General features: G+C 64.7%; 1 protein-coding gene across 1 annotated transcript in view; it reads right to left on the bottom strand.

Moving 5' to 3' along the window:
- Window positions 1-88: 88 nt before the first annotated feature.
- Window positions 89-26,401, bottom strand: part of PEPD (peptidase D) — a 106,245-nt gene continuing 79,932 nt past the window's right edge. The window contains exons 10-15 of the mRNA XM_045532929.1: window positions 23,627-23,695; window positions 22,282-22,359; window positions 13,545-13,693; window positions 4,327-4,511; window positions 1,028-1,219; window positions 89-624 (exon numbers count right to left, since the gene is read on the bottom strand). Of these exons, the coding sequence (XP_045388885.1) occupies window positions 487-624; window positions 1,028-1,219; window positions 4,327-4,511; window positions 13,545-13,693; window positions 22,282-22,359; window positions 23,627-23,695 (811 nt within the window). The 3' untranslated portion in view covers window positions 89-486. The remainder of the gene's footprint in view (window positions 625-1,027; window positions 1,220-4,326; window positions 4,512-13,544; window positions 13,694-22,281; window positions 22,360-23,626; window positions 23,696-26,401) is intronic.

The raw sequence follows: 26,401 nt of genomic DNA, 5'->3' as shown, positions 1-26,401 counted from the left end.
GGCCAGGAGTTTGAGACCAGCCTGAGCAACATAGTAAGACCCCATCTCTGAAAAAGAGGAAGAAAGAGGGAGCCCAAGCACAAAGGGCCACTTTAGGAAACTGTTTATTGTAAATTCCATTCTGCATATTGATTTTCGAGAGAAAACACTGGAAATGCATCTTTTTCTTTGAAAAGGAATGTAAATGACAGCAAGGCACATGTTAGTTGCTACTAAAGAACAGGGTTATATGCGATCAGCATTTTAAGTCATGGTCATTTGAGCAAGGTACACAACAGATTAAGGGTGTGATCTTGCAGGACGTTAATTTTAAAAAAAGAGTGTTTCCTCCCTAGGAAACAGCAGTACTTGGTGTGATCAGATGTGGATGCCGGATCTGATTTCTGAGCACCGTCTCCTCCGGTGGAAGGCCCGTCCGCAGGCTAGTCACGGTGAGGAGAGGCTGCAAGGCCAGGCCCCAGGCCCGCTGGGCCTTCCCGGCTGGCTCTACTGGGGACCAGAGAGGGGCGTAGAGGCCTTCTCTCGGCCTGCCATGCACGCTTCAATCTCATCCACGGTGCGGGGCACGCAGGTCAGCAGCTCCATGCCACTGTCGGTCACCACGACGTCCTCCTCGATGCGTACCTGGGTCGGGTGGAAAGACACTCACCACTACGAAACTGGCCTCGTGGGCAAGGAGGACAGAGGGTCAGACCTGCTCCAGGCTGACCCCAACGCTGAGGAATGGACCGTGCTCCCTGGGATAGGAGGGCCATCTCCTCCTGTCACGTGTTCGCTCTGTCCTCGCCAGGTGGACGGGAGCCCTAGGGTGGGCAGGGGTTTTGCAGAATCTGTGTCTTCCCACTGAGGGGGGAGACGCTTGTCGGGTGGCAGTCGTGGGAGGGGCAGGCCAGGCCCTTCTCTAGTGAGGTGGTCAAGACTGTCCCTCCTTCCACTGGGGCCCCCGTCCTGGGACAAAGGTGACAAGCAGCTGCAGTGGGGCGGCAGATGTTCCGGGAGCAAGAGCGTGGGGCCCAGGGGCACTCACCCCGCCAAAGCCACGGAAGCGCTGCAGGACTTCGCGGTTAAAGAAGCAGGCGCGGGCGGGGTCGGCCAGGGCCTCGTCCAGGAGGTGGTGGATGAAGTAGATGCCGGGCTCCACGGTGAGCACCATGCCCGGCGCCAGGTGCCGCGCGGTGCGCAGGCTGCGCAGGCCCGGCTCGTCGATGCGCTCCACGCCCTGGGACGAGAGGAGAGCTCGGGGACCTGACTGAGGCTCCAGGCCGGGCACTGGCACCAGCAGCTCGTCCAGGCACGGGTGGCCAGTGTGGGCAGCTGCAGCCCCGAGGGCTCCCAGCCCACTGCCCCGCTGTGCCGGGCCACGGGCACTTCTGATGAGATGCGACGCCCCTCTGCACACACCCAGATTGTGGGCGTCCCTGGCCACGCGTTACCCTGGGAGCTGCCTCCAGGAGCCGTGTGGACACCCGTGTGCACACGCCCAGGGCACGCGGCCAGACAGGCCTGTGGGGCTGGCCGAGTGCGGCCGCTCTCACCCAGGCCCCTCTCCCGGCCAGGGGGTGGAAGAAGCCAAACCACTGAAGCCAAAAAAGCTCTTACGGAGGCCGTGGGCCACTGGGGGCTGCATCTTTCCTTCCAGCCCATTCAAGGCAGCTCAAGTGGAAACTAGGCCCAGAAGTGCTTGTCCCAGCTCCCCCAGGCCAAGTCCCAGGTTTTCCATGTGACTGTCCAAGAAGAGGGACAGGTGCTGTCATCAGGGTGGGCCTGCTGGCACCAGTGTGCCCTGCGCAAATGCACACGTCCCTCTGTGTGCGCGGCCCAGGAGTGTGGCTCCCAGAGGAGGCTCCTGGGCCTGCAGCTGAGCCCTGGGAAACAGCCCCCTGTCTTTGGGGAGGAATGAGCGACAGTGGCAGCTGCTCCCTGAGAAGCCCCCGTCTGCCCCCACCCGCCCTCCCGTGCACGCCAGCCTGGGCCTGCCCACTCACGGGCACAGCTGACCACCTCAGCCTGGGCTGAGGGCAGGTGGTGCTGGCACAGTGGCAGAAGAGTCCCTGCCTGCCCTGGGCACCCATCTGGCCCGCGGCCGGGGCCTGTGAGCGAGTGGGCAGCAGGCAGCCTTTCTGCTCAGGATCTGAGCTCGCCCTCCCTGCTCGCAGCTCCCCCCAGGAAGCCCAGCTGTTGGAGACGGAGCTGTCATTTCTGACTGTTTGGGGGCCAAGAACATCAGACTTCAATTAGTGGTTCAAGTAAGGTAACCAGAAACAGGCTGGCTCAGCCTCCAAGGCTGGGCACAGCAGGAAGGGCTGTGACTGTGAGTCCACCAGGGCAGGGACAGCCGGCCTGACCTGGTGTGAGCAAGTTGGGAGAGGTGACGAGGAGATGTCAAGGCACCGTGACCCCCGCGGGGTCATGCTCTGGGCACAGACACCTGTCTGGTGGGGTCCCGCCCCCACCACACTTTCACCTGGGCCACTGATCGGGAGGCTAGGCAGGCGGGCAGGGGATGCGAGAAGGCAGGGTGCCCCAGCTAAGGGCCTTACCTGCAGTGACGGTCCCTGTGCTCAGGTGAGAGATGCTACTGGGGCAGTACAGGGCCCGTCTCCTGCCCAGGAGCTGCTTGTCGGAGCTGGGGGTCCCAGGGTCCTTGCTCCAGGATGTCCCTGCTCCTGGGACCCCTCTCTGCCCCTCTCTCTCATACTACATGCCCATCCCTTCTCTTCACCCCATGACTCTCAAAGCCAGGGGCCTGGTGAAAGCAAAGGTCTGATAAAGTCATGTCTCTCCCTTCCCAGTCACACCTCCGTCACCGTGGCCCAGCCGAGCTACTCACTGGTGTGCGGCAGGGAGGCAGGACGGCCGCTCACACTGGGGGCGGGGAGACTGGAAGGGAGCCTGGGGGGCACAGAGCATATGCCTGCCCCTGCCCACTGACTGCAGTTACCCCTCCAGAGCGTTAGCTGTTGGGGTCCCACCAAGGACAGGGCACAGGCAGGGAGCAGGGCCGAGAGGGGCGGAGCGCTGGGCCGAGCAGAGCGGGAGCCCCGAGCCCCTCTGGCCTGGGAGCTGCAGCCTTGCTGGGGGTGGGGGTCTCCCCTCACCAGCCTCACCCACCCCTGCCTGGGCACAGGGCTGCACAAGGCCTTGACTTTTACTGGGCTGTGAGCAGAGGAGACCCAGATGTGTCTGTAGGCCTCAAATAAAACAAATGACTTTTATAGGAAAAGCCATATTTTTTCTACAATGTTTATCTGTCAGAAGAATAGACTCTGAGTACAAAGGGCTGCTTACTGGAAAAGATGAAAATAGTTTGCTGCCAATTTTCTCTGGTGAAAAAAAAGTGCTTTGGCGACTAATGAATAACGAGCCTCAGCTAACAATGTCTGGAAGCCCTGCTTTTGGCTCCCTGCACACAATGGGATGAATAGAAATTAGGAAATTAAAACTGATTTTGTTTCTCCAAATTTAACTGTTTACACTTGAGGAAAAAATAATTGAATAATAAAGCTTCTCTTGAGCAATCCCCCCCCCCCCCAATCGTCCTGAGTGCTTTCAAAATACCCTGCAGCCGAGGCCGGGCCTCGTCTTGGCTGAGTGGCTGGGGGGCCCCAGGGTGTGCACCGATTGCACAATCAGCCCCCTGCACGCGGGCAGCAGGCCAGGCGGCAGGGACGGGCTCGCCCCACCAGCCCGGCCCGGGAGGCTGCAGCCACCTGCCCAGGAGGGCTGCCCACAGGCCCTGCAGCACCCGCTGGGTGGTCCTCTGAGGGCCCCTGGTAGGACGGGGAGGGGCCTTGTCTGGAGAAGCCCCCCGAGCCTCCCTCCCCCGCCAGGGGTCCCAACAGTGCCTGGAGGTGGGGAGGCTGCAGGGCCACAGGTGTGCTGCCAGGGGCTGGCAGGAAGAGGGCGCAGCAGCGTGGGAGCAGGGCCTGCTGCCAGGCTTGTGAGGGGCCAGGGCCGGTCACCACCTGGGGAGCCGCCCCACCCGTCAGGACGAAGCCGGAGGCAGGAGGACACGCGGGCCCGCCGTCGCGAAGACCTGGCTTCAGCTCTGCGGTCCTGCAGAGCCCCCACCCCGCGCTGTGCACTGACCCCCTGCAGCCCTCGGGCAGGCCCTGCAGCCGGGCCCTGCATGCAGACGGCACCCACCTCCGTGCCCACGCCCTGTGGAGGCGGCCACTAGAGGAGCAGCACTCATGGCTCCACCCCTGCCTTGTTCAGGCCACGGGGACCCAGGGGACCCCGTCCCTCCTGTCCCACCACCCCTGCTGCCTCCCAGACCCCACCGTGCCCTGGGGTGGCCACGCCGCCTGCCATGTCCACACTGACCTCTGGGTAGCCGCCCACATCGTGCACGTCGATGCCCAGGAAGTGCCCGAGCCCGTGAGGCATGAACACGGCTCCCAGGTGGGCGTGGACCATGGCGTCCACGCTGCCGCTCAGGATGCCGATGCGGGCCAGCTCCTCCAGGTGGATGCGGTCGGCCAGCCGGTGCATGTCAGGCCACCAGACTCCTGTGGCTCAAAGGGAGACTGCAGTGAGCCGTGGAGGCCAGAAGCCCGGCAGGGGCCGCAGGACCAGGGCGGGGAGGACACGAAGCCCCCGACAGGCTGAGGCGGGAGGGCCTGAGGGGAGGGGGCCGGGGCAGCCCTCTGTGCTGGGCTCTCCCAGCCCAGGCTCTGGACCTGGGACCCTTCCTGTCTTTTCATTCTGCCCACCTGTCTACTCCAGCCCACCGTAGTCTACCCCCAAGTGGCCTGTGCTGCTGGGGCCGGGACAGCCCCACCAGATCGCTGGGCGTCGGGAGGAGAGAAGCACGAGGCTCCCCAGGAGCAGACGTGGGGCGGCCTCAGTGGGCCCCGGCCAGAGCCTCTGGCCTGGGTTTGCTGCCCCGGGGCAGGGGGAAGGCTCTGGCTGGGGGAGGGGGCGTCCCTGCACATCCACAATGGGGGTGAATCACCCTTGGAGCTGCCGTGGGAGCAAAGGTTTCTGGGCTAAAGGTGCAGCTGGCACAGCCTCGCGGGCTGGCTGGCAGGGGTCTGGGGCCCCGCCTGCTAACGCACGACAGCTGTCCCCATGGGAGCCCGGCATTGCTAATCACACTCATCTTTGCCCCACATTTCTGGGGCAAAGGTCACTGTTGAGAGCCTCCAAGCACAGAGCTTCCGGGGGCCACAAAGGCTCTGTGGGGCCTTGGGGGCTGTGACATAGACACGTGGAGAGAGCTACCCTCAAAGAGCCTTGGCTGGCACCAGGGAGTGCCCTGCCCGTCCCTGGGCTCCAGCCTCTCTCAAGGGTATCCAGCCCCACCGCTGGACTCAGCGCCTGAGTGCCAGAAAGGACCCTAGGGTGGTGAAGCATCCTGACCCCTGGCAGCTGCACCTGCACAGGCCATGTCCTGGCCAAGGCCTGGGGCCCTGGGACACTTGGACAGGTGGGTGGGGTGAGGACCCTTATCACTTAGCACTCCGGCAGTGCCCCGGCCAGAGAAGCAGCCGGTGCCCATCCCTGCAGCCCTCCTGGCACAGTTCAGCCCCACTGAACTCCCAAGGGGTGGAGCAACCCTGGCCCCAAGGGCCTCCCTGCCGTGTCCTGCCTGGGCTCAGAGCTAGAACGTGCCTGCACCCAGCCCATCGCTGGCGATCGCTGCTGCAAGAGGGGAGCCCGGGGGGCTCCGCGTCGTGAGGGCCAGTTGGGAGCCTGAAGCTCGGGGCGCTGAGCCTCTGTGGCTGCCACAGGGTAGATGATGGGCTCGCTGGAGTGACCATCATCCCTCACACACGCACTGGGCACCAGTCCCCAACGTTGGGGCCCCTGCCCTGCCAGAGATGGACGTCCCACAGTTGAGGGCTTGGGCTGGCTGGAGGGGCAGGGCGTTGAGCAGGCGGGGTATGGTCACAGGGCAGTGCCCCACCCAGGGCCTCAGGGAGGCAGGGGAGGTGGAAAACACCAGACCTGTCCTTGCACACACCCACAGAGAGAGACAGACAGACACACACAGGTAGAGCGTTGAGAGAGGGAGGGAGGTGGGGTAAGGGGGAGAGAGTCTCCCCAGAGCCCAGCTCCCCAAGGCATCTGGCCAGAACACAGTCTGGGGGGAGAGCCCTGGACACACACAGCACCCTTGGCTGGCCCAGTCCCAACCCTGGGGGCGGAGCCAGGGTGGGGGTTTTCTTCTGATGGGGTGGCATCCCTGAATTGCAGACCTGGGGAACCAGAATCCCGCTCGCCTGCCATGTGACCTGGGCAAGCTCCACCACCCTCGTGGGCCTCAGATGCCACCTCTGTCAAACAGCCACAACGCTGTCCCTAGCAAGCTGGCTGCCGTCTCCCCAGCACCTCCTGGGGGCAGCACCCCCAACGGTGGCATCAGCTGCTCTTCCTCTGGCACTTAGGACCAGCCAGAGCCTGGTTTCTAACTTCGTGTTTAAAAAAAGGGCCAAAGGCCAGCCTGCTCCCGCCCCGCCCCCGCCCTCCTCTCAGACCCAGGCCACCTGTCCTCCCTCCACAGCATCTCCCAGGCACATTGGGGGCTTCCTGTGCCAACTGTCCATGGCTGCCTGTGCCAGCCTTGGCCTGTGACACCTCATCTGGGGTCTTAGCACAGAATAAGTCGTCCCCTCCCGGGAGACACCTTCCCGTCACTCTCCCCCGTGTCCAGGTTGTTTCTCTCCTTGCAGTTTTTGGCCTGAAGCTGTCCCCGGACAGATCAGCTCTCGTGCAGACCTCCCCACTAGAACGGCAACTTCCTGAGGGCACCCGCTGGCCTGGCACAGGGTGAGTGCCCCTCGGGTCCACCTCTCGCTCGGGGCTCGTGTCTCAAACGCCCCCAAACAGCCTGCAGAGTCGGCCACCAGCAGCCTGGTGCACAGAGCCGGGGACCTCCCATGACACGGCTCGGACCCCGACCCAGCCCAGCTCCCTTCTCTCGGACGGGGTCTTTTCCGGTCGACAAGGGGAGCCCCGGGAAGCGCAGCCTGCCTTCCAACCTGGCTCATGTCAGTCGTGGGGCTGCGGTCTTGGCCTGGCCTCAGCGGAGGGTGGGAATCAGGTATAAATCACGCTCCGTGGTGGCCCCTCGTGGGGGCCGGCCCGGCGCCTGCCCGGACGTGTGGGCCCCGGCGGCCCCCATGGCGCCGCCTGTCTTCCTCGCCTGTGCACCCTCGGGGAAGGCCTTGCGCACAGCTCTCTTGGCTGGGAGCGGGGTTTCTGCCTGTGTGTGGTGAGGGCTGTGACAGTGATTAAACCTCCAGCAACTTGGCCCCAGTGTCTGGCCCGGATGGTGGTTACGACACCCACGGCCTGGGCGGGGGCTCCTGGAGTGTGTGAAGGTTACTGTCCTTGGGCTAGGACGGTGGGGTGGGCATACGCTCGGGGGCTCCCGCCAGCCTGGGCCCACCCTCCAACTGCCAGGCTCCTCCCACCTTGGCGGCGTAGTCGCAGGAGAGCCCTCCGTCCCCCCAGAAGGCACCGCTGGCCGGAGCCTGCCCACACCGGGACGCACGTGGCAGAGGCCGCATCAGCTGCCCCGCACTCCCTCCCACCTCCAGCAAGCCCCGAATCTCGTCCTGCTCCCCTGAAGGCTCTCTCCTGGGGCCCTGCCCAGTCTCCCCTGCACACAGCCGGGGCCAACTCTTCAGAGCGGGGCACACCAGCGGTTCCAGCTGAGGAAAAAGCCCAGGTTCTCAGGCTGGCTGCTGTCCCGAGAGCCGGCGCTCCCCGTGCACGGTCTCTGTCCCCTTAGCTGGGCCACCCCTCCTGTTCCCCCTGTGGCCTGAGCTGAGACTCCTCCTCCCCCTGCTGTGAGCTCCTCCTCCACGGCAGAGCGAGCTGGCAGCCTGGCTGTGGCCTCTGGGCCCTGAGAGGGCTGAGCCTGTGCCCTGCTCCGCGCCTGGCAGGTGGCAGGTGCTTGGAGTGAGCAGGAGCTCTCTTGCAGCCATCACTGCGTCCCCAGACCCCAGAGGGACAGGGGAGCCTCTGGGTTAGTGCCGCCTCGTCTGCCACAGAAACTGCTGGGCTCAGAGTGCCAGGCCCCAGGATGTGCCCAGAGCAGCCCCAGGTTGCCAGCAGGTCTCCCGTGCCCACCTGGCCCCTCAGGCGGCGCCCTGTCCTGACAGCATCCCGGGCTCCTTGGAGCCTCCCAGCGGCGTCACAACCTCGAGGCCTCCTGCTCAGAGCGGGACAGCCCCAGGGGGGTCCCAGGCCGGAGCCAGCGGGGAAGGCAGCAGAGGGCCCCACGTGCTGCATCCTCAGGGCCACTTCCAGACAAAGAGCTCACTTCACGCCGTGCAAGCCAGGCCCTGGGGGTGCAGGGGGGAAGCGCAGGGCTGGGGTCCCAGGGCAGGCCCCCAGGCTGCCTGGCAGGCAGCGCTGGCCCTGGGCTGAGGACCTCCAGCTCACCCCACCCTACGTGGGGGTGGGCAGACCCCGTCTGCTGCCAGAACCTCTGGGGACCCACTCACCCTGCACGAGGACAGGGGCAGCGTCAGCCTGAGCTGCAGGCGCCTCGATGCCGGGCTTGCCTCCCGACGCCCTGGCCCAGCGCCCCGGGGAACTAGCCCCCCACCCTGCAGCCTGCAGGGGGAGGGCGCGGTGCCCATGCCAGACAGCCCTCCCTGTCCTGGCCCTGCCGAAGGCACCCCGGCCTGGGCTGACATGCGGTCCCTGCACCTTCGTCTGCCCCACCCCTGCGTCCCATGCCATCTCTGAGGACTCGGCCCCTGCCCCGGCTGGGAGGGAGCAGAGCCGGGAAAGGCACCCTCGGGCCACAGGTCCCCAGGAGACACTAGTGTGGTCAGCGGGAGCCAGCGCTGCTGTGTCCCTCTCCCGTCCAGTCACCCCATAGCTCTGTGCTCCTCTCTTGCTTTCAGGCCCGTTATGGGGGAGGGGGCACTTCCTGTCACTGAGAGCCCCTCCCCTGACTTCACATCAGCAGCCCCCCACCCCCAGTGGCCCGAGGGTGCCTTTGGGGGCTGTGTACGCAGTATGGGAGTTGTCATCCAGGCAGCATGGACACCACTGCTTGCACAGCCCATGGCAGGAGCAGGGCCAGCAGCGCGGCGGCCCCAGGGTGGCTCTCGGAGGGCACAGGAAAGAGGCAGGGGAGCGGTGAGGGGCCGGCAGCCCAGGGCAGGGGACGCCGGGGGGCAGGTGGCAAGGAGGGAGAGGGAGATGCCCTGAGTGCTGTGAGGTGGCAGAAACCGTCCTCCCACCTCCCCAAGAGGCTTGGGGGCTCGTAGGGGGTGACCCTGGTGACATCAGTGCCGGGAGGGACCACGAGGCTGCAGGGCCAGGGCAGCTGTGGCTGTGCCAGCTCTGCCGGGTCACCCAGCCCTCCCCGCAGCACCTCCTCTCCTCCCCCACGATGGTGGGGGTGCCCCCCCCCCACAGGGCAGTCTGCGGGGGGCGGGGGGTGGGGGCTGCTCGTCCTGACACAGAAACTGAGCGAACTGCACCCCCGCCCGTCCGCCGGACGGCATTCTCCCAGGTGCTGCCGCCTCCGCCTCCGCTTGGGCTCCCGGCTGCCCGGCGTGTCCTGTCTGCAGGGGATCAGCCACGAGTGTTCTCCCGCGGCCGTCTCTGAGTGACAGCAGGATGCTCCTCCTCCTCCTCCTTCTCCTCCTCCTCCTCCCCCTCCCCCTCCTCCTCCTCCTCCTCCTTCGGGCCCGAATTCCTCAACCCCCTGGGGTCATCTCCACCAGGACGGTGTATATTCTGATCTACCGCCTGCCGCTCCTCTGGGCATCACTGTGTGACTTCCTGTTTGTCCTTCTCCCTCCCTGGAAGGTCACAGGAAGCAGTCGGGCAGTCTCAGTGGGGTGTTTGTCTTGGCCCAGGAGCTGAACCCACAAACCGGGGGCATTTCTGCCAGGACGGGGCAGGGGGTGACCTGGGCCCCGCTGTGTGACCCAGACGGGGTCTGGCTCTGCCCTTGGGGACCACCAGTGCCGCAGTCTCACAGCATGGCGGGGACGGGTGTTCTTGCTGGGGGCTCTGTCCCAGCCCCTCACAGAAGGCTCCTCAGGACCCCAGTGCGGGCCCAGTCTGTGCTGGGTGTTAAAGCCCAGATGCGGGTGGCCGTGGGGCTGGGGAGGACCCGCTTCTCAGGGTCTGCGGAGACCAGCCCAGCAGGGCTCGGCCGGGGAGGGCTCAGGGCTCGCGCCTGCCCCACAGGACGGGAGACCAGGTGAGTGCTGGGACCTGGCCCCGCCGCTTTCTCCCTGCCATGTGCTCTGGGGCCTGGCCACTGAGCTGGCCAGGACATCAACTGTGGTGGTGCCACCCAGGCCCCAGCAGGCTCAGCCACCCCAGTCTCAGCACAGGGCAAGCAGTGAGACGTCTTTCCAGAGCTCCACCTGCCGAACGTCCCGGCCCTGCTGCCCCGTGTCCAGTGTGGCGTGGGGCAGCCCATCCTCCATCCTCTCCTGTGGCCTGAAGGTGGGCTCAGGGCCTGGCGGGTCCACTCCACGCTCCCGGCTACACCCGGCCACTGCTCGCTGCACTGCTGCCTCCTCGGCACGATGTTCGGGGGACACAGGGGCCACCGGGCTCAGGCTGGGCCCAGGCCCCTCGCAGGCGCAGGCGGCTGAGCTCTGCTTCGACTGCTGGCAGCATCAGCCCCGTCAGCCTGGGGCTTTGACTCCCTGGACATCTGTATTTCACAACTGCCTGTGGATGCTTGAAGATATCGCTTAAGGTAAAGGGGACAGTCTGCTCCAGTCACGCAGGTGACAGAGCCCACCCCTGGCACTGCCGCAGAGAGGCACGTGGCAGGGAGTGTGGTGAGGCTGGCCCGTGCACGGGGGGGGGGGGGGGGGGGGGGGGTGTCAGCGAGGCCCCGCCCCCCCCTCAGAGGCTGTGGCCCTGGAGGCCCCCGGCAGAGGAGCTGCGCCTACAGACACGGTCACCAGCCCAAACCTGCAGGATCCGACTTGCTGACCATTTACGTGACGGGCGTATTCAAAACTGAGCAGGAAACTCTCACCCGTAGTGTAAAGGGGGAGGAGACACAGCCCTCGGGCGATGGCGTAACCCCTCGGGCGATGGAGTAAGGGCGCTGCATTTAACAGCTACCAGGTGATGCACGCTGGCCTTGAAGGTCAGAGAGAACACAGGGGACAGGGTGAGCCCTCTCCCCGTGCCCCTCCCCCGTGGATCTCACAAGCACCGGAGCCCACGCTCCCGCCCCTTCCCGCTGCACAGAAGGGCACTTTTCTGTCCTCGTGCAGCAGTCGGTCCTGGAGGTTCCCGGCGTGAATACTTGGAGGCGGCTGCTGCTTTTTAAGCCAAGAACACAGCATAAAAAGCTGTTTCCTTCTGCGGCCATGGAGCCAGGCGAGTCCAGTCCGTGTTGTCAGCCCATCAGGAGCCTATTGACTTTCCCATTTCCTTTTCCATCCTCCTTCTGGGGCCTGAGTTCCCTGTGCTTGGGCTCATCTGCTGTCAAGCTCCGGTCCTGCAGTGCGGGTGTGGGGCCGGGGCCGGGGCCGGTGTCGCCGTGAGCATCCCACCACGGGTCCTCAGCCTCCAGCGGGGGGTCTTAGGGCCAGACGGGAGCCATCTGCGACGCCTGCCCACCATTTATTTTTCCCTTGGAAGGCGACAGTTGCCGAGGACTCCTCCAAAGCCACACTTGGCCCCGTGACCACGGCTGTAACTCATCCCAACACTGGCCATGGGGCCACAAGGGACGGCTTGGTCAATCGCTGAGCCATCAAGTTCTGGGTCTGCAAGAGGCCACATCCTGGCGCCGTCACACTTCTGGGGCTCAGGATCTTTTTTCTTCTTCCCCTGAATGCCAAGGAGACACTCGGCTGCCGTCGGCTCTCTGCGGGCCCTGAACAAGCGGAGCTCCCGCATCTGGCCGGATGCCAGCATCCAGAGCTGGCAGCGCAGGACACTGAGGGCTGGAGTCAGGCGGAGCTGGGTGGGGCCGGGGCCTGCACTCTGCACCCTGAAGCCCCCACGGGGGCTCTACTGCCCGCAGTGGGCCCACATGCGGCTGCTGGAGGACGTCTGAGCTCCCCCTCCGCGGGAAGGCCTGGAGGGGGCTGCCTGGGGGCACCTTCCTCTCTGACGCCTACAGAGCGGGGGTGGGAGGACGCAGGCACCTGCGGCTGGGCTGTGACCAGAGCTTGGTCAGCAGTGTCTGACCTTGACCCTCATGGAGGGACCCCAGGCTGAGAGGGTGGCTGGCACTCACTGCCACTGCTCTGTGCTGCCTCAGCTCTGGCCCCATCCCAGACCTGCTTTTCTCACCTCTGCAAATTTGCGATGGCACCAAATGACCTAACCTGGCTGGAGACCTCCCTGTTGCCTGCAACCAAAGATGCAGACCCCGGGTGCACGGTGGGATGGCTGTGCCCGGTGCTGTGGGTGACTCAGCAGTGAGGACGCAGCAGGAGACAGGGAAGGCCCATCGCACTCCAGGTCACAGCCTGCCAGCAAACAGACCGCAGTGATGGCCCAGGAGCCACTTGGCCACGGAGGGCCGTGGGGGCCAGGCCTGTGGGTAACTGGCACATGGTAGCCCCACTGGACCCTGCCCAGGCTCTGGGGAGTCCCAGGACCGCAGGGCAGGCTGTTCTGAAGCCCTGGAGGGCTTGAAGCAAGGACACAAGGCCATGACCCTAAATTCTCCCCTCCAGGAGAAGGTGACAAGTCAGGGAACTCCTGTCACTGCAAAAGGGCCAAACACAGAGATGGGATTTGACCTGCAGGTGCTGGATTCCACCTCCCAGGGGTACAGAGGGCCCCGGGCTCACTGGGAGGAACGTGGCTGCCTCGAACGAGGACAGTGAGAGGCTCCCAGAAGACACACCGGAGCTAGCCTTGCTGGGGGACACGGGTTCCCTCCCGAGGACCTCTGTCCACCCTGCTGGATCTCAACGACCATGTGGTGGACGTCAAGGGGCTTTTGCAGGCTGCCTTGGTGGGGTGGGGGGAGTCCCGGGGAGGGCACACACTGGGGGTGGGGGGCAGGGCACGTGGCCAAGGCTGGCTTCAGGGGGACAGAAGCCCCAGGCCCGGGCCTTGGCCCAACACCAGCATCACGGCAGTAGCCGTGGCCGTGGCACAGTGCCGCCACGTGCCGGGGGCGCTGCAGGTCCACGCAGCCCAACTCGGCCTCCACACGTGCTGCCCCCACTCACAGATGAGGAAACAGCCGCCCAGAGGAAGAGCTTCCTGTCCAAGGTCACGAGTGCTGAGCGGGGCTTGACCCTGCTCCAATGTCTAACCAGGAGCCCTCCCTGGAGGGGACTCTGCTTCGGGACAAGGACATGCGACGTCCCAGTGGCCAGCAGGGGCGGGCATGTGCAGGTGGAAGTGGCCAGATGGGACGTGGGGTGACCTTGGGCTGAGCTCCTTGCTGGCTCTGTTCCTGTTTGGTGGCCTAGCAGTGACCCCGGGGGCCTGATGCCATCTTATTGGCCCGGTAAGCGGCGGGTAGTTTAGAGTCACAGAGGGCAGGACCTGCCACGACGCAGCCCCTCACACCCCGGCCAGGTGCGTCCTCCCCCGCAGGCCCCGCCCGCCCCGGCGCTCACCTGGCTTCATGGCGCCCATGACGGCCCTGCAGCTGCGCAGCACCGCCTCGTAGATGGCCTTCTGGTCCGCGGTGAACTTGCCGTTGGCGGGAAAGGAGCAGGTGATGTCGGAAGCGAAGCAGTAATACTCCCCACCCATGTCGAACAGGCTGCGGGGAGAGCAGGGTGTGGGCCGCGGCATGCGGACGCCACGGCCCCCCGACCCTCCTGCCCAGGACTCAGGGGAAGCTCGCTCGGCCCTGGACGCCACAGGGCGCTGAGGCCACCCCCTCACGACGTAACCACGGCGGGCAGCTCCTGCCCTGGTGTCGCCACGGTGCATGAATAGCAGAGAAACCTAGAGCCATCCCGGGAGACCTCTGTCCCCCGCACAAAAGGGGTGCAGCTCAGCCTGCACAGGGAGGCCGAGGGGAGGGGGCTGCCCTCTGCAGATGACCCCTGCCCTCCACGGCCTGGCCTCCATAGGCCCAGCTGTGGGGACTCACTTGGAGAACGAGGCAGAGGCAGCAATGTCCCCAGGACCCCCTCGCCACCTGGCCTTTGTGCAGGCGTCCCCACAGACCCCCCAGGTCTGCCTGCACCCAGCACGGGCCAGAGCAATGCCCATGGGAGCAGAGGTGGCGGGAGCTGGGCAGGGGCCTCAGGACAGATGCCCTGCCCAGCAGAGAGGGGGGTCCAAGCCAAGCCACACTGCCCCCTCTCATGGCCCTGGAGCACCTGGGTGGCTGGTGGGGGGGGGGCCCTGGCTGGAGGAAAGCACCTGACACTACCGCTCCCCATGCTGGGGTGGGCAGACTTGCCCTGCCAGGGCCTGAGGGGTAGGCAGGGAGGGAACGCCAAAGGATGGCCTCGGGTCCAGCAGGGCCTTCCTAGGGCCAAGGGACACCCACCTGCCACCAGGAGCCAGGGTGGTGCTGCTGCCTGACTCCCCTCTCCCTGTCTGCTGGTGCCCCTGCGTCCCCAGGTGGCAGGCAGGGACCAGCAGGGCACAGACAGGTGTGGAGAACAGGGCGGTGTGCCGTGAGGGAGGATGGGGGCCGCGTGGGGGGCAGGCGGCAGGCCTGCTGAGTCAGGAGGATGGCGGCTGGGCCTGCCCCTCTGACACCCTGCGAGAGGGGCCCCTGGGGCAGCGGCGGAAGGAGCAGGGCCAGCCCTTGCTGTGCTCAGGGCCTCGGGGCCCTCTCCGGTGGAAGGCAGACAAGGAGGGTGCCCTGCTCAGCCCTGGAGTGGAACGAGATGGGACACGGGAAGGGCTGCTGGGCGCAGGCCCAGCCCCCACCCCCAACACGGGGTCGACCAGGCGGACGAGGGTGGGGCCCGACGAGAGGCGCGACAGTGCACAGGAGCCCCCTCCATCCTGTCCCACTTCGGCACCTCGGGAGGCTGCTGCAGCACACACAGCCTGCCCAGCCCCTTCACGGGGTCATGGCCAAGTCATGATGCTGATGGTGACAGAACTGGCTGAGGGTCACTGATCCAGCTCCAGGCCCGAGATCCCACTGCATGTTCAGGGCCAGGTGACCACAGAGCCAGGTCGTGCCAGGGAGGTGCAAGCTGCCCTCCCTGACTGGCTGGAGCCAGCTCTGCTCGGGTCTCCACCCCTGACTCCTGTGGGGTCCACCTGCAGCCGCCAGATCCCGGCCGGTCGACACCCCGGGGCACAGCCGTGGTTCACCAGGCCTCTCACCCAAATCCAAACTCCGTAAAAATAGCCGCTCAGCAAACACTCCAGAAGCTGCCTGTGCACCTGCCTTTGGGGCCCCTATCCTGTGGGACAGCAGGGGGCCAGGGGACCCTGGCCCTGCGTAAGCCCGGAGCTGGCCATGTGGCCTGACAGGTGGTACTTGCCACCTCCCCGACACAGATGCCTAAAGGGACAACCGGAATGTTCAGGGTCCCCAGACGCTTTGCTGGAATCCAAAGTCCCCAGCCGGGTGCTTTGTAATCTCCTGTCTCCTCCGATTGCAAAACGGTGTGAACAGTGTCAACAGTGCGCAAAGTGGCAGATAACACCCGGGTGACTCTCGGGGCGGGGGAGAGCCCCAGCAGCATGAGAGGGAACGTCAGGTTGGGTCCAAGTCACAGACTCTGGCCCCAGAGCAGGCGGAGGGGGAAGCTGGGCCTCTCTTGCGGGTGACCAGCCCAAGCCCAGCGTACCCGGATGCCGGGACAGTGAGAGGCCCTGAGCAGGCTCCCTGCAGCGTCTGCCCCGGGGAGGCTCCGGAAGCCGGGGCTGTCTGGCCCACAGTCTACTCCTGCGCGGGGCACACTCCCCTCCCAGCTGGCCGGGAGGGCAGGGCGCACCTAAGCTGTGAACTGAAGGGAACGGGGGCTCCTAACACTGGCCCAGCAAAGCCCTGAGCTGGGGGGAAGCAACTCAGAGCCCAGGGATGGGCTCTTTTGTCCTGGTTCCAGCACTCAGCCTTCAGGGCCTCAGTTTTCCCACCTGTGAAATGGGGACACCACCATTGCTGCAGGTCTGTGTCCCCTGGGGCCAGCATGCACACGGCGCGGACACGGCCCAGTCTTGCCCAGGAAAGCAGAGCGCTTTCGTTCGGGCTCCCCACAGCCAATGAAGCAAAACAGTTTGTGGTTTGTCAGTTGAAGACATCCAGGGATGGCCCGGGCAGGCAGGACAGAGCCAGGAGCACAGGGGACACAGACGCCTGGGAGGGGCCAACTCAGAGGGCGACCTGCAGCAGCGCCCCCGGGCAGAAAGCGTCACTGGACTGTGCTGATGTAAAAGAAAAGCAGAAATTGAACTATTTTTAAAAAACCAGGAAGCCCACAAGAATACACCAAATGCTGGAATCATCTAGAACAGTAAAAACAAGACTCTTCTCTCATGTAATCCAGTCTCTTGACCACATTCTCCAAACCCTCGTCAATGAAACAGCAAGAACGTGGGACGGTGGGTGCTTGGATGGCCTCAGCCAGCCTGGTTTTATCTTCCAGATTCTAGAAGACTCCAACTGCGTGTGTGTGTGTGTGTGTGTGTGTGTGTGTGTGTGTGTGTGTGTGCATGTGTGTGAATCATCTGCTTTCTGGAGAAGGAAGTATACACCCAGCCAGCCAGCTCCATCCTGCCCAGCGGCGCTCGGGCACGGGGCTGAAGGCTATTTTCGTGCTCTTCTCAGTTCCCTATCTTTTTCTGCCTTTAAAAAAAACAAAAAACAAAAAACAAACCCCCTCAGGGTTTCTGCACACATCAGTTATCCAGAGGCAAGCCATTCTGGAACGCAGGGACCAAAGCCGCCTCTCACATAAATCATCTCCCTCCAGCTTCATCCGTCCTCCAAACGCAAACCGACAGCGAGGAATTCGGTCATACTTTGGCTCAGCTGAGAAAGCAGGGTCTGTCCCTCCTGGCTGCCCTGGGGACACCCACCAGAGACGCTGCCGTCCTCGGTTGAGTGGCTGGGTGATAATCTCAAACATCTGGGCAGATGTTGCACAGCTCCGAGCCGGACGCTGGCGTCTCACTCCCCACATGTGCTCCGACTGCTGCTTCTGGCTGGGACGGGAGGTTCTGTTTTCGCTGGCTCTTCCCGGGGCGGCTTCGGGCCTGGGCTACCTGCCACCGCTGGCCCCCCTGGACCCCCCTAGGCCCCTCAACTCCCTGAGCCCCAGTGCAGGGACTGGCCACGGCCCGCAGGCAGAAGGGCTCCGAGATGGCCCAGCCAGTGACAGTGGCTTGGGAACAGTTTTGGGGAAACGCTGCAATGTTTATGGGAGGCCACTTTGTACTTGGTTCGTGGCCTCACTGCCAACTCCTGAGCGCCTGGCACAGCTCCTAGCGGCTCTCACGTGACACCACGCTGCCCAGGTGTGCGTACTCAGACCCTGACGCTCAGTGGCCCCAGCCTACCGTGTCCCAGGCCAGGCGAGGGGGATTTCTGAGGGGCAGGAAGCTCTCACTTCCCTTCAGACCTCAGCGTGAGACGGAAAGGAAGACATTCGGGCCACTTTTCCGTTTGTCTGCCACGGCGGGCGGCCCCTGCAGACGAGGCGCTGCGCTCTGGCCCCCTAGGTGCGCGGGCAGCTGCCTGCTCCCGCCCGGCCTCCGTGGAGGGCCAAGCCCCAGGTGTGGCCAGCAGGGCCAAGGGCCACCACTCAGAGTCCTGAGGCTCCCCAGGGCCACAGGCTGAGCCACGAGCGGGCTCTCTCCAGGGCCTTCCTGGACTCTCTGCCCCACCCAACTCAGCCACGGGACAGCCGCTCCCGCGGGCCAGCAGATAGGAAGGGGCGGGTGCAGCCAGGCCACCACGGCAGCAGCTTCCAGGTCTCCAGCCCCACACCCCCTGGCGCACATGGTGACAAGAGCGGCTGCATGCTGTGGCCCCGGGTGTCTGGAGGGAACGGGTGAGGTGGAGAGGCAGGGCCCCCGGAAGGGCACCACAGGGCGCCGTGCGCTGAGGGCTCGCAGCCACTGAAGCACACGGGCAAGGGCCCGGCGCCAGGGCAGTGGCCTCGGCGGGGGAGGGAGGGAGCCAGGGTCACGCGCACAGCACATGCTGCCTTTGGCTTTTTTGGTGACCAGTGTCTCATGATGTCTGTGAGCACCCGCTGTCTGGGCTAGCACCGTGCAAACTGGGGGTCATGACATCAACTGAGTGGGGTGCAGCCACGGAGCGAAAACACACACACACAGACGGAAAGGGCGTGGGAAGGGCGTCTGGTGACAGGGCCTGTCTACGCGCGTGAGGACGGGGCTAGGGCTGGGCTAGAGCGTCAGGTGCTCCTAACCGTGACGGAAGATGTGGACGGGCGGCCGGAGCCCCCAGTGTCCACTTCTCTCCTTCTCTGCCAGGGCCTGTGCCCTCCTGAGAGTGTCCTCTCGCCCCAGGGGCATGTCCCTGAGACCACGAAGAGCTCAGGATGGGGCTGGTGACAGTCAAGTGTTCCCGAGGCAACAGCAAGGGGCATGTGTGTGGGGGTGTCCGGCTGGGCCCAGCAGCAGGGAGCAGCCCTGGGGATGACACTTGTGAAGTTCGCCAAGGCCTCAGGTGCCAGGTCGAGGGGGGTTGAGGCCCCGTCGGTCGCCCAGCCCCTCTGCCAGCTGGGGAACAGCCCCCAGGCACAGACTCTCCACCTCTGGGGACCCCAAGGCACAGATGCCAGATAGACTCAGGCGAGCGGCCAGCAGGAACGGGCAGAATCGCTCCCTCCCAGGCAGCGGGGCCCAGGAGATGCCCGGGTGGCTGCTGAGACCCGGGGTGAGGGGGCACCTGCAGCCCGCGGGGGCGGGGCTGGCCCATCTGTGACGAGACAGTGCTCGGAGGAGGCTCTGCCACCACCCCCGCTCAGGGGTGTGACGCGGGCGGCACGGGCTGCAGCGTGCCCCAGCTACATGCCAGCCACAGTTCGGGGTGTCCAGAGCCTTTGTGGGATGGAATCGTAGGCCCTGTTTCTCTGGGCAGAGAGAAGCTGGCCTCGGTGACTGGGAGCTGTGTCCCCGCCCCTGCTGGTCAGTGAGTTCAGGATGGCCGTATCAGGGCAGGGAGACAGATGGGCACAGAAGGAGCGGAAGAGGACATCAGGGGCTGGGCTGGGCTGGCCGCCAGCCTCCCACGCCCAGGACGATTCCCGCACCGGCAGGGGTGAGGCCTGTCCCCCTGTCCTGACACAACGCTGCCCTCTTCTGGCCAGTGCTGGAAGGACCAGCTCGCCGCCCACCGGCCACCTCCTGCCTGCAGTAGGACATTCCAGGCCTGGGGCATCCTTGAACCCAGGCTCTAGAAGGCTCTGAGACGGGCCACAGGCACCACCCCCACCTGGTCCAGAGGTGGGAGAGGTAGGAGGCGGCAGGTGAGGATGTCCCAGCCGCCTTCCCCTTCTGCCCCCTGTGGAGAGGAGGCAGGGGCTGCTGCACAGCCGGCCTCAGGCCAGGGTCCAGCACAGGGTGGGTCCACCTCTGGGTGCTCCGCTGCCCGGCAGATTCGACCATGGGTGATGGCATGGCGCCCGCAGCCCGGGCTGGCTATGGGAGGATGGGGCAGTGCACGAGGCCTGAGTTTAGTGGGGAGGGGTCTCCTGGGGCCTTCTACTTAGGAAGGGTCTCCAGTGTGCACGTTCGCAGCGTTAATTAGCAAGTGTGCCACACTGTTGTAACCCTATTCTGGACGGGCTGCCTACTTGCCTTAAGAAGGAAAATAAACATAACTATGGCTCCTCTGGAACAGGGAGTGACTCGGTGACAGGGTTTGTGAACTCCAGGGCATGGTGAGGAAGGCTCTGAGGGCCAACAGCAAGGCCCCAAGAGGCTTCACGGCCACAGGCCCCACACAGGCTTCGTGGCTCTGAACCAAGCCGGCCCCCGGGGCTTGAAGCCACATCACAGTTCCGTTCCCCACCCCGGCATCCGTTCCCCACCCCGGGATCCATGCAGGGCGGGTGGGGCAGGACCTGGCCCAGAGGGACGGGAAGGGGCCCAAGGTACAGGGAAGGGCCCTTGGGCTGCTCTTCTCAGTTCCTGGCTGACAAGCTAGACCCGAAGCAAGACCGATGCACAGGCCCTCGCGGCTCTGACTGCAGCTGACCGTGGCCGAGGCCCCGCTCCAGGGAAACCCCTGGCATTGCGGAGACAAAGGAGTGGAAGGGGGGCCTGGCCGACTTCAAGCCCCACCTGGCACACATGTCGCAGAGAACAATTTTGGGGCTGCAAAAGGGCACCGGAAGGCCATGCCACTCAAGAGCACCTGTGAACAGGACAGGTTTGGCTCGAGCCTCCGCCACGGTACCCGGTGCTGGAAGGGGGGCCTAGGGGCCCGCAGTGCGGGAGAATGAGGCTTGGTGATGGCACTGCGCTGCTGTTCTCACCCGCCAAGCGCCCACGCTGAGCTGGGTGCCACGCCCAGTGCCTTGCATGTATGATCCCCGAATCCTCCCAGAGCTGGGTGCTGTGTCGCCCTCAGTGATGGATGAAAAATCAGAGGCTCCAAGAGGTGGCCACTCCGCTAGGGAGAGGGTGCAAGGACTTAAACTGTGCTCATCATGTAGGACAGCCTTGCTCAGGGTCCCCGTGTGTGCATGCATGTGTGTGTATGCATGTGTGTGTGTCTATGTGTACATGCGTATGCATGTATGTGTGCATGTACATGCATGTATGCATGTGTGTGCGTGTGTGCAGCAGGGTGGTGCCCACATCGTGGAGAGAGGGACAGAAAGGGCCGGCCTACCCAGTACCCCCAGCTGCTCGGGACCAGCTCCAATGCCCCAAACCACCCATTACTAAAAGCTAAAGTATCTCTGGGGCATTTTTACCCAAGGCCAAAGGACCAGGACCCGGAGTACAGCCCTAGAACCGGCGCCTGGGACGCACGTGCAGCCCTGGGAAGCACCCAGCTTCAGGAAAACTCTGCACTAGGCTCATATTTTGGTTTCATACCTTACGCTGAAGCTTTTATGCTGGGATAACACAATGATTTATTATTTACTGAACGCGGTAGGTGCTCGGCAGATCAATTTCAATAAAACAATGGATTATAAATGCCGCCAGCAATCTGGCAGTAGCAGTAATCAACAAAACATGTTGTTCTAAATGCTGCATAATAAATTGACTATAATAAACTCATAATTATTCTACTGGCTACATTTCAAAGTTAGCACTAGAAAAATAAAATCACCAATTTGGACTTGGCATTAACATCCGTGGGCTTCCTCGAATCACTCCTGTCTCTACAGCTGCCACAGAGAGACGCAGGTGCCACGTGCGGTCCAGGAGGGCTGAGGCCACAGCCTCTGGGCCATGTGTGTGGCACCGGACCGAGCCTGCCCCGCTAGGGTCCACCCCTGCAATGCAGGGGACCAGCTTCTCTCGGGGGAGGACCCTCCCTGGGGCAGGTGGAGAAGCAGCCCCCTCCCCTGGGTGTGCCAAGCGCACAGAGGAGAAAGACTCAGGGCCCCATGGTTCTGGCACGGGGCCCTCCAGCCAGCCAGGGCTTCCCTCTGGTGACTCACTGGTGTGGCTGGGTCTCTGCTGCTACCCTAGGATGGGGTGCCCGTGTCCTGTCCTCTGGCTCAGCCAGACGGGCTGCAGGGTTAGAGCATTAACAGGTTTCAGGAGCCAAGAGCTCCCGGCCTCCTGCCCTGGCCTCAGCCGAGCCAAGTCTGTTTGCCAGTCCCCTCCCCAAATCCCTCCGGCTCCTCACCTGGCCTGGGCCCCTCCTTGTGTCTCAGCTGCCCACACACCGGGGCGAGGCACCCCTCGTAGGACCATGGTAAGGGGGTATGAGAATACCCAGGGGGGGCCCTGTCAAGGCTGTTGCCCACCCTGGACCCCCAGGCCTCTCAGAGGGCAGCTGAGCCTCTCTGACACGCCCACGCCTGAACTGAGCCCACTGCCCAGAGGACGTGCCAGACTGGGGGGCCCCACCCTCCTGGAGCTGAGACACAGCTGTGACTGGTGCCCCTGAGTAGGGAGGACACCGGGGCAGGCGCTGGGGGACAGCTGAGACCCTCCACAGAGAGCCCACCATGGCTTGGCCCCACAGGAAACCATGAGGGACCCTGTCCTGCACCCCCTCGTGCCTCCCATGGAGGACAGGCTTTCGGTCCCGGAAAAGGCACTGCGTGGGCAGAGAAGTCTGGGCCAGGAGCAGGCCTGGGGACCTTGCTGGGGTCATCCCTCTCAGGACAGGGACTGGCTGTCCTGGCTGACCCTGAGGTTGAGTCCAGTCCTGGCCCGGCTGTCCTCACGCAGAGCCAGGCCGGGCAGCACGCGGCCAGCCCCACTCACCACATGTCTCCGTCCTGGATCGTCCGGTCGTTGGGGGCCCCGGCGTGTCCGTAGTGCAGCACAGCCGAGTTCTCGCCACTGCAGAGAGAGGAAGGGTCCTCACAGCCCGTCCTCACGGCAGGCCGGGGCCGGGCCCCTCCCCTGCCCACAGGCAGCACACCCACGCTCTAGCAGGGGCCCAGGGGTGGCTGGACCAGGCCAGGGGACATGGTGGCCCGGGCACCCCGCAGCCACATGCCTGGCAGCAATGCCACCTGCAGGGCTCCCGGCTGAGAGTGCCACCGAGGCACCGCCCGGGCTGGGGATGTGGGCAGCACACGCAAAGGACAGAGGTGGGCGCCGCGGCTCGTGGGCTGAGGAGGGGCCCGCGGAAGCCCCTCCTGGCGGCTGAGGGCGAGGGCCTTGCGGGAGGGCCTTGCGGGAGGGCCTCACTGTCTTGGCAGCGGCCCTGCCCCAGAGGACTTCCCTAACGAGTGGCACCTTTAAGAAAAAAAGGACTTTTCAGTCTGTCCAAAGGGGAGAAAACCCCACCTGGGTGTGATATTTATGGCCCCACTCGGGAGTCTCAGGAATCATAAAAGCAGAAGTAACGGCTTTTCCCTCCATCCACCAGGGAGAACGTTTCCAAGGACCGAGATGCTCACGTGTTATTCACGTGCCCAGGACGTGCGACCAGCAGAGCTGCCCGGCTCCGTCCTGGACGGGCGGGTGCCGGAACCGGGGGCAGAGCCTGGGCCGCGAGTGGGAGACCAGCCGCCCGCAGCCAGGACGTGTGCTGTGCAGACACGCCCGCAGCCGCACACGCTGTGCACGCCCCGGAGGGCACGGCAACGCGTACTCACGGCCACGAGCTGCCCCCGTGTCATGGTCATGTTCACCGTGTGTGTCTCCAAGCACACCCAGCCATGTGCAGAAGCCACACGGAGCCACATACGCACACACAGAGCTCCCTACCCCTGCCTCAATGTGCCACGTGAAGACACACCGATAGTGACACCCCCACCCACGCCACGCTGGTCTCCATACAGCCACCCGACAGCTGCACACACACCCACACACGGACACACAAACGCTGCCTCCTGCGCCAACACAGCCCCTCCGCCCTCCACCCCGCTGGGGACAGAAGGGAGGGGCGGCAGCAGCTCCTCCTCGGGGGCTGGTCGGGCTCCCTCCTTCGCCCAGTGCCAGGCCCCCCAGGCAGAGGCAACCTCAGCTCCCCGGGCCTTGAGGACAGAGCGCCCCCCAAGCTTGGGTTGCTGGGCACTGGTGCGGGTGTGAGCAGGCATGTCTAGGCCGGGGGAAGGCGGGGGCCCCACTGGCTAAGCGCCCAGCCTCCCCCGCTTACCTGCCGCAGATGCAGGTGTAGGAGCTGTGGCGCATGCCGCCCCGGGAGTAGCAGTAGTGCTCGAAGAGGCTGCAGAGGAGAGACTCGTCAGGATGGGGTCACCAGTGCGCACACACCCCCCTCCCTCGAGCCCCACGAACCCCAAGTGAAAATCCTCAGCTCAGGTCTTGCTGCAGCTCCAGGCAGGGCCGAGACCCGCAGTGTGAGTCTGCGAGGCTGGAGCTGGGCTCGGGCACAGGCCACAGAGTCAGTGGGGACTGAGGAGGAAGCTGCGGTCAAGGGGAGCCCAGCTACCTGCCGCAGGAGCTCACCAGCTGCCGCTGCCGGGGCACTGGCCTGTCTCCCAGGCTCATCACGAGGACAGAAGGCCTGCTGGAGCCCTGGCTCGGGCAGGGGCCACATATGTTTTTGCAGGGCTGGAGGAAGTGTCTCCTGTGACTCCGTGTCCCGTGGCCACCAGCCACCCTGCCTGGAGAGGCTGGACACACAGCCAGGGGAACACAGGCCCCTTCCGGCCCCGTGCCATCCTGCGCTCACCCAAAGGGGAGCGTGAGCTGCTGGGCAGATGGGGTGGGGACAGGCCCCCGTCGGTGGGCAGGCAGGGCAGGCTCCAGGGAGCGGGACAGGCCCTGCTTCTCCCCACCTGGGACAAGCCGCAGGTCTGCAGGGAAAGACAGGACCCCGACCCCCAGACTGAGCCCAGAGCAGTGACAGGAGAGCGGGACGTCAGCAGAGTCCTGCAAACCCGGGAGTGGGACGAGGTCAGAGGACAACCCAGCCTTGACAAAGGCCTGGGAGTAAGAACAAGTGCAACGTCTACTGTCCACGGGGGCAGCGAGCTATCTCCTCCATGCTGGGCCTCCCAGGGGCAGACCCGGAGGTGGCTGTGGGGGCTGGTGGACCGGACCAGCCCCCTCCACAGCATCAGCAGGGCCTCGTGCTGCCCAGAGCTGTGGGGCGGCTCGGACCCTGCCCCTTCCCGACCACGTGCCCGGGACCTGGGAGGCCTCATGTCTGCACCCGGCTTTGAACCCCCAAGGACCGAGCTGCTCCCCGCTTCTGCCTGGTCCTCCAGGCACGGCCGGTGCTTGGCCTCTGCACGGCCCAGCGGTCGCGGGGGCGATGCTGGGGAGCTGCCCTCACCCCCTCCCCGAGGCCCGCCTGCCACCAGACAGCCGCCCTCAGGACACCAAAGGCCACCCCCACGGGCACGTCAAGTGGCAGCCCTGCCCTGCATGCCCCAGGCCTGTTGTGGAAAATGTCTGTACGGAGGAGTTAACCTTCCAGGCGCCGTAAACACAAATTACGTGTAATTGTTACGACTGGGCATTAGGCAGCTGCCACGCAGGACCGGCTCTGCTCCGTCCCATCGGCTTTCAGACCCGCCTGACAAGCCTTTCGGCATGTGGGGTATCTGCGAGCGAAGTGTTTCCTCAACACCAGGATTTCAGGGACTGCTGGGGAGGCCTCTGCCGCCCCGTACGCTCGGTGGGAGCACTCGGGCAGCTGCCGCAGCTTCTACCCCGGTCCCGGGAAGCCACGACCCAAGTCGCAGCACCAAGCATGGCCACAGCCAAGACACGATCCCACTGAGACAGGGCGAAGGCCAGTGCCCCACGCAGCAAACCCCGTGCACGAGGCCACACGCCGCAGCCCTGGAAGCTGACCCCACACCTCCCGCAACCCCCGCCCAGACGTGCAGAACTCCCGCACGGCCTGGGGAGGGGTCCGAGCCACACCACGGAGCCGAGGCGCCCCCTTAGCTTTGGGAGATGTGGCCCTGCCCAGACAGGAGCACACCTCAGGGGCCACATGGCCATCCTTGAGGTGACAGGGACAGTGGGCCTCTGCTGGGGCAGGTGACATGCAGACAACCACAGGCTGCACCGGGACCGGCCAGCTTCAGAAAGGACAGGCGGAGGGACGCGGTGCCATCCACATGTGCAGGTGAACACGCATGTTCTATGAGAAAGGGGAGGCCGCGGCCTGGGGACAGCGGGTGGTCTGGTCCCTCACCTGCGGCAAGTTTCCCGACGGCACAGTTCACACGGCACAGCAACCATCCTCGTACGCCCTGGCCTCCGTTTAAGAAAAGATAGTAATTTCCAGACAAAGGTGCAGCTTACACACGCAGCGCACGGAGGCGAGGCTGACCCCGTTTTTACCTGCAGGCTGCGGCCCGACGCCGGTCACCTTTGACCGTCTCCCGGACACTTCCACGGGCAAGTCCCTAACAGAGTTGAGAAGATGAGGACAAACACCCACCACGTGCTGAAGGTTCACTCTGGAAGAGTCTGAAGTTCCTCATGCTGGACTTCAGCACTGAATTTTGTTTTCAACTATCTTTTCTGACATGACTTGAGGACACATAGGTGCTTTGGCAGCAGTCACAGGTGGACGCGACGGGCCCATGTCTTCCGCAAACTTCGGGCTTGGGCTGTGAACGCACAAAGGCGCCCAAGTTCTGGGGCAAGTGTGGTGGCTCATGGGGTCTGTGGACACGTGTGAGTCTGACACGTTTGTGATCGCCAGTGGGTGAGGACTGTGGACACCCACACTGGGCCCATGTGCTCATACGCAGGCAGCGTGAGGCCCCAGACTGCTCGGCAGAGCTGCGCAGGCAGGGCTGGGTGACCGGGGACGGGCACAGACCCGGGGGACAGGCCACCACAGCGGGCCGGCTGACGTCCCCCCGGTGGCTCACACGCCAAGGCAGCAACGGCAGGTTACTCGGTGCTCGTGGAAAGTAGGGCCAGCCTGGAGATGGGAGGGTCC

The sequence above is a fragment of the Lemur catta genome, chromosome 19, assembly GCF_020740605.2.
Source record: "Lemur catta isolate mLemCat1 chromosome 19, mLemCat1.pri, whole genome shotgun sequence".
In the NCBI taxonomy this organism is placed as follows: Eukaryota; Metazoa; Chordata; class Mammalia; order Primates; family Lemuridae; genus Lemur; species Lemur catta.
The sequence above is the reverse complement of the archived record's forward strand: the minus strand, read 5'-3'. Positions and strand labels throughout refer to the sequence as shown.